General features: G+C 46.3%; 1 protein-coding gene across 1 annotated transcript in view; it reads left to right on the top strand.

The window, feature by feature from the left end:
- SLC12A8 (solute carrier family 12 member 8) overlaps positions 1-5,727 on the top strand; it is a 59,281-nt gene extending 53,554 nt beyond the window's left edge. The window contains exons 12-13 of the mRNA XM_064166512.1: positions 517-577; positions 4,394-5,727. Coding sequence (XP_064022582.1) covers positions 517-577; positions 4,394-4,559 — 227 coding nt within the window. The 3' untranslated portion in view covers positions 4,560-5,727. The remainder of the gene's footprint in view (positions 1-516; positions 578-4,393) is intronic.
- Positions 5,728-6,000: the final 273 nt, after the last annotated feature.

Raw genomic sequence — 6,000 nt, forward strand, 5'->3', positions numbered from 1 at the left:
ATCTCTAGCACTTCCCCTGCCCCTGCAGTGAGCCACTGCAGGAAACTAACTACAGAGAAATCAGAAAAAAGCAGTGTTGGTATAATAAGCTAAACCAGCTCATCATGGGGTCAGACAAGAGGGAATGAATGATGAGACCACAACCACCCTGTCTGTGGTTGGCTGAATGGCTCCTCCTGTCTCCCCATCCCTGTGGTGGGAATGATCTTTGAAGTCCAGGGAGGAGAACAGTGGGTGACTGTGCTTTGCTCATGGCACTGCTGGGGTTTTTGCCAGCTGTCGGTCTGGTAAAGGGCAGTTGTTCTCCATGGGAACTTTGGGTTAAGTTTCTTGACAATCATTTAAAAGCTGCAGTGTGTGGAGAGACTGCAGGAGTGTTCTCAGCACTGCAAAATCCTTGTGCACCAAAAGCTAATAACAAGCACATTGCTTTGAGATTTCTGCAGAAATCCAATGGCATAATGCTATTAGGAGAGAATTAACAGCATTCTGACTTCTCATGCCTTCTCTCTGTAGGAGCAGCAGCAAGTTTCAGTTTCTTCAGTTGGATTAAGTCGATTTTGATCACCTCATGCAGGTTGGTACCAGTCACTTGGCAGTGACAGAGACCGTGCTCGTTGTTCCCATGACCCAGTAATGTGCACAGAGAGGGGTAGAAGAATTGACTTGCAGTCTGTCTGCTCCTTCTTGTATACTCAAAGTTATTCTTAATGGTGAAAGCAACTGTTTGTTTCCATGAGTCTGTGAGGTGGATTTAAGAAATTGCTCCCCAAATTAAATGCACCAGACCAGCTCAGATGGCTTGGAAGTAAGATAAAGCTGTATTTTACAGCAAGCTAAATCTACAAGCATATACACAAAGTGTGTTTGCAGCTATATACAATTTAGAAATAATACAGAAATCCAATCCTACTCTCCTAGACAAGAAAGCCCAGAAGGGGCCAACACCACTTCCTCTCTACCCCTCTACAAATCTCAATGGGATGAGATTTAACAAGGCCAAGTGCAGGGTTCTGCACTTTGGCCACAACAACCCCAAGCAGCGCTATAGGCTGGGGACTGAGTGGCTGGAGAGCACCCAGGAGGAAAGGGACCTGGGGGTACTGATAGATAGTAAGCTGAATATGAGCCAGCAGTGTGCCCAGGTGGCCAAGAGAGCCAATGGCATCCTGGCCTGCATCAGGAACAGTGTGTCCAGTAGGACAAGGGAGGTTATTCTTCCCCTGTACTCAGCACTGGTCAGGCCACACCTTGAGTACTGTGTCCAGTTCTGGGCCCCTCAATTCAAGAAAGATGTTGAGGTGCTGGAAGGTGTCCAGAGAAGGGCAACAAAGCTGGTGAGGGGCCTGGAGCACAAATCCTATGAGGAGAGGTTGAGGGAGCTGGGGTTGTTTAGCCTGGAGAAGAGGAGGCTCAGGGGTGATCTTATAGGACACAGTCTCAAGTTGTGCCAGGGTAGGTATAGGCTGGATGTTAGGAAGAAGTTCTTCACAGAGAGAGTGATTGCCATTGGAATGGGCTGCCCAGGGAGGTGGTGGAGGCACCGTCCCTGGGTGTCTTCAAGAAATGACTGGATGATGCACTTAGTGCCATGGTCTAGTTGATTGGTTAGGGCTGGGTGCTAGGTTGGACTGGATGATCTTGGAGGTCTCTTCCAACCTGGTTGATTCTATGATTCTATGATTCTCTACCCCCAGACAGAGAAATGGGAAGATACCAGGTGTTACCTGGTCAGTCAAAGTCAGTATTCATTCATGCACAGTGGAGCAGTGGAGGAGGTGTAAGGCAGAAGGGAACAGAGTGAGAAACTGTTTATATATTGGCTTTTTATACCAATTAGCAAACCAGTGAATGATACAGACTTTATCATTATTTTCTTTCTACAACTAGTGGCCTGCTCATGCACTGCATATTCAAAAGAACGTCCAGAAAGTTCCTCTCTCGTTTGTAATTTAGAACCAAAATAGATAGCTAGCTCAAAACTGCTACAGCCTGGCCATGTAAGGGTGGGAGCAGGAGTCTGCTCTGCCTTGTGTGTGGACATGTCAGCCGATAACTCCATCTCAGTGCCTTAAGGTTTATCTTGTCCCAAAAGTTTGTGCTTAACTTTGGTGGCTCATGTTGAACTGGAAAATCTGATAGGAAATACAGAACAGGGGCCTCCAACTCTTCCACCTGCCATCCATTGAAAGCAAATTACAAAGGTGGTGGTGGAACAGGCATGGGTAGCAGCTGTGCTTTGTTTCAGAGAATTTGGGAAGGAAGCTGCAATAGCTACAGGGCAAATACAATAAACAAGGTTCTGCAGTGAAAGAACAATGCATTCAGTATTGAGCTTGCATGGCACTGTGGTGGCATTGTCTTTGGGGTTTACCTTCCCAGAAGACCTTAAGGATTTAATTTGATTAGTTATTAACTGGTTTTGTTAATCTGGTTTGATCCTATTAATTATTAATTCTGTGACTTTGGGGTTTCCCACAGAGAGCAGTGACCATCTCTGCTGCTGTACAATGCAGTCTTGGGTCTTGAGGTTCTCAATCTATTGGGTCACTTTTTTGTTGCAGCAGGTGAACACAGAAGGACTGCCCAACATGAGGTGCCATGCATGATAGGTGCAAGTTTGGTGACTCCTTCACAACAAATCAAAGTCCAGGCACTTAAGTACTTTGGCACATGCCCATGTTTGTCTTGTCAGCTCCTGCCTTTGCCTGCAGTCCCTACAGCATGGACACATGTCCTTGGTAGCAGAGGCAGCCTGCAAGAGAAGCAGGGAGTGATGAGACCTCTCTTAGGGTCCCCATGGCAGGTCTCTGGCATGGCCAAGAACAGACAAGTTGGTTCTCTCACATCACATCTATCCCTCTCTTTATCATACCAGAGGAAATCTCCAAGTATGGGACCAGGTCCCTGAAGACTCACCTGTACAGCACACCTCTCGCCATGAATAGCTTTGTGCAAACTCTCAGCTACTGTTGCCTCACACAGCAGTTGTGCAAAGATGCACACTTGCCTGAGCATTGGAGGATGAAAGCCTGGGTGAGACAGACTACCTAGAAAAGAGGGAGAGAGAGGGTGTCGAAGATGAGCACTGTGCTCTCTGCATATCTTGTTTGGAGTCTGGGATTGTTCCCTTCCCCTCTTCACAACATTTACTGGACTGGTGACATGAGCCCAAGCTAAGGGTGAGGAGGAGAGAATGGACAGATATTCTGGACACCTTTTGGTCTGATTCCACCTCAGTGTCTGGATGGATTCATGGCAGATCATTTTAGCTTGGTGCAGCGGTGATGACAGAGCAGGGTTTTCCTTGCAGTTGTCCCTCAGTGTGTCTCAGCCCTATCTGCTACCTGTTTTCAAAGGTTCCCTGCAGGAGGCTGATTGAGATGCAAAGCTTAATGGAGAGTTACCATGTGTGGAAAGGAGAAATTATCCCTTCTAGAGATGCTGCCTTGCTTCTTGTGGGTAGAGGTGGGGTTGTCTAAGGGAGATTTTATTCTGTGGGTTACCAGAGCAGCACAGTCATTAGTGCTTTTGTTAGTGCAGTTGATGAGCAAAGACCTTGCTGAGGAAGGCTGAGTGGGGAGCTGGCAAGTGCCCAAGGCAGAAACCAATCCCACTTCTCTCTCCACAAAGAGTACAACCCCTGAGTCAGCCAACCAGCTCAGTTGCTGCCTTCTAATGCCAGAGCTTGTGCTCTGCTGGCACAAAGGCTATTTTGGCCCTACTTGAGTAATTCTGCTGTGCTGCAAGAACCTGCATTGAAGTAATTTGCAGGTTTTTGCTAAGCTCTGTTTTCTTGAAATCCAGGCAAGGTATTTTAATGAATTTGAAGTAAAGAAGAAATCCTCTTAGACTGCAAGAGAGTTAGAGGCAACCAAGGAACCTTGACACCTCTAAGGCTCTTAGGAGCTCAGCGAGGGCTGAGACAGTGCTATAAGCTCTTACAGTTTTGATTTGGAGATGTGCAATAAGGTTTTCTTAAAATCAGCCTCTGGGACAAAGACATTGAAGGCAAATCTCTTCTTTCATTTAAAAGAGTTACAGAAATAATTGTACACTAGAGCTTAGGAAAGTATAAGAAGGTTGTTTTTCATTAGAAATGGTTCATGCTCCTTCTGCTTGATGTGGAAAGTGTTTGCCATAGCCAACATCCAAAGAGGAAACTGATTTATTAAGAAAATGTATATTTTCCAGTGTTTGCAGGGGGGAAAGAGTGCAATTTTTGTGCTTCTTCTAAGAAAAAATATTCTCAGATCAGCTGTGTGCCTCCCAAGGGTGCTGAGAAGGGTTTAGCCTCTTGCAGCGCGCTGCCTTGTTTGTGCATCCAAGAGAATGGCTACTAATGGATGGCAAACAAAGGGTGACGCAAGTGTCTCTGCTGCTCTGTTTGCAGGAGAAGGCCATCTCCCAAGGAGCAGATCGTGGTGACACCATCCCTTGCAACAGTTGGCATGGAGACCACGCAGCTCACCGAGGAGAACGCAGACTTTGCCTCACGGGACCGCTATCACCAGTCCTCGCTCATCAGCGGAGAGCAATTTGGGAAACAGTTCCAGTGAAGGACGCAGCAAAAACCAAGGCATTACTTCAAAAAGCATTTAGAAATGCTAATGGCTGCCATGGTGCCTTGTGAAATACTTGAACATACAGGAAAAGGACATGGATAGTTAGTTATATATTCAAGGCTTGTTTGTTTATGCAAACTAGAACACTGTTGGGTTTCAAATCTTATCCAGAATGAGGGGTAAAAGTGCAAATGAAAGGGCCAGTCTGGGGAAGTGATGAGTTACTCAGGACAATATAATCCTTTTAAAGAATTCCATTATTAGCACTATTGAACTCTAAAGACCATCGCTGCTATAAAAGCCTACAACACCCCACTGCAGATGTCCCCTGGGTGACTGGGGATGCTTTGCGCCTGGAAGCTGTGACCTCAGCAGCAGCAGCCAGCACCCTGCTCCCAGCTGTGCTGTGGATGGATGTGACCTTCCAGGTCAATTCACTTCTCCTCTCGGCATGAATTTGCCTGCTTGTAATACAGTAATTTTCTACCTCAGTATTTCAATTACCAAGGTCTTAGAAGGTAGTTAAGTCATTAGACAATAGGCCAGAATTGGTGGTGAGTGCAAGAAGATTACAAAATATATCCACAACTAGAATCAAGCCTGCAGTAATGCAGTATAAAGGCCTCTACTGTGAAACTGTGAAATGATGTCTTAGAAGCTGTTCAGAGTGATTTCCCACATCCTTTCTGATGTGACGTCTGGGACCTGACAGCGTAGCTGTGTCCAAACAGAGAGACAGATGATTCAGAAGTGCCTTAACAAAATACACTTAAAGCCACCCCACAGCAATCTCCCACAAGTAGCCATTTCTTTTGCTGCCGTGATCTGAAATGTAGGGAGGTTCAGCTGGGGATGCTGCAGGATTTCCTGCACTGACTTTAGGATTGGTGGGCAGAGCTTATGGCATGAGGTAAGGTCCTGCATGAGCACCTCTGTCACCATTGCTTCTGTCCCCTAGGGAAAAGCCCTCTGCTAAGCATGGTCCTGCCTGCAGGCAGCAGCCTTTTGAGAGAGACCTGGGGAGGTGTGCAGGTCCCAGCAGCACAGATCAGTTCTGATGCTACAAGGACAGGGAAATTGCTACCTTTAACTTCCTTTTATCTCTGATCATTTCAGCCTGTAGATTATTTATTTCTCTTTTTGTGCAATAAAAGTTTCAGACACAGGGAATTCCTCTCCGTACTTGCTGTGGACATACTCAGTGCCTTTGAGCACTCTTCTGCTTGCTGGTACCTGATGCCCCAGCTGTAGGGGGCTCCTCATCCCATCTTGTGGTCTGACTGGCTGCAGCTTTGGCTCCCCCAGTTTTCTTACAGAAGGAAGCAAAGGAGGCTTTCTGCTGAGATGAAGAGAACAGTCCCTGCGCACTGCATAAAGCATACTCATTTTTTGAGGTCACAGGTATTTTACTAAGTTTTTTTAACCTTAATTACCT

This window comes from Pogoniulus pusillus, chromosome 2, assembly GCF_015220805.1.
Source record: "Pogoniulus pusillus isolate bPogPus1 chromosome 2, bPogPus1.pri, whole genome shotgun sequence".
In the NCBI taxonomy this organism is placed as follows: Eukaryota; Metazoa; Chordata; class Aves; order Piciformes; family Lybiidae; genus Pogoniulus; species Pogoniulus pusillus.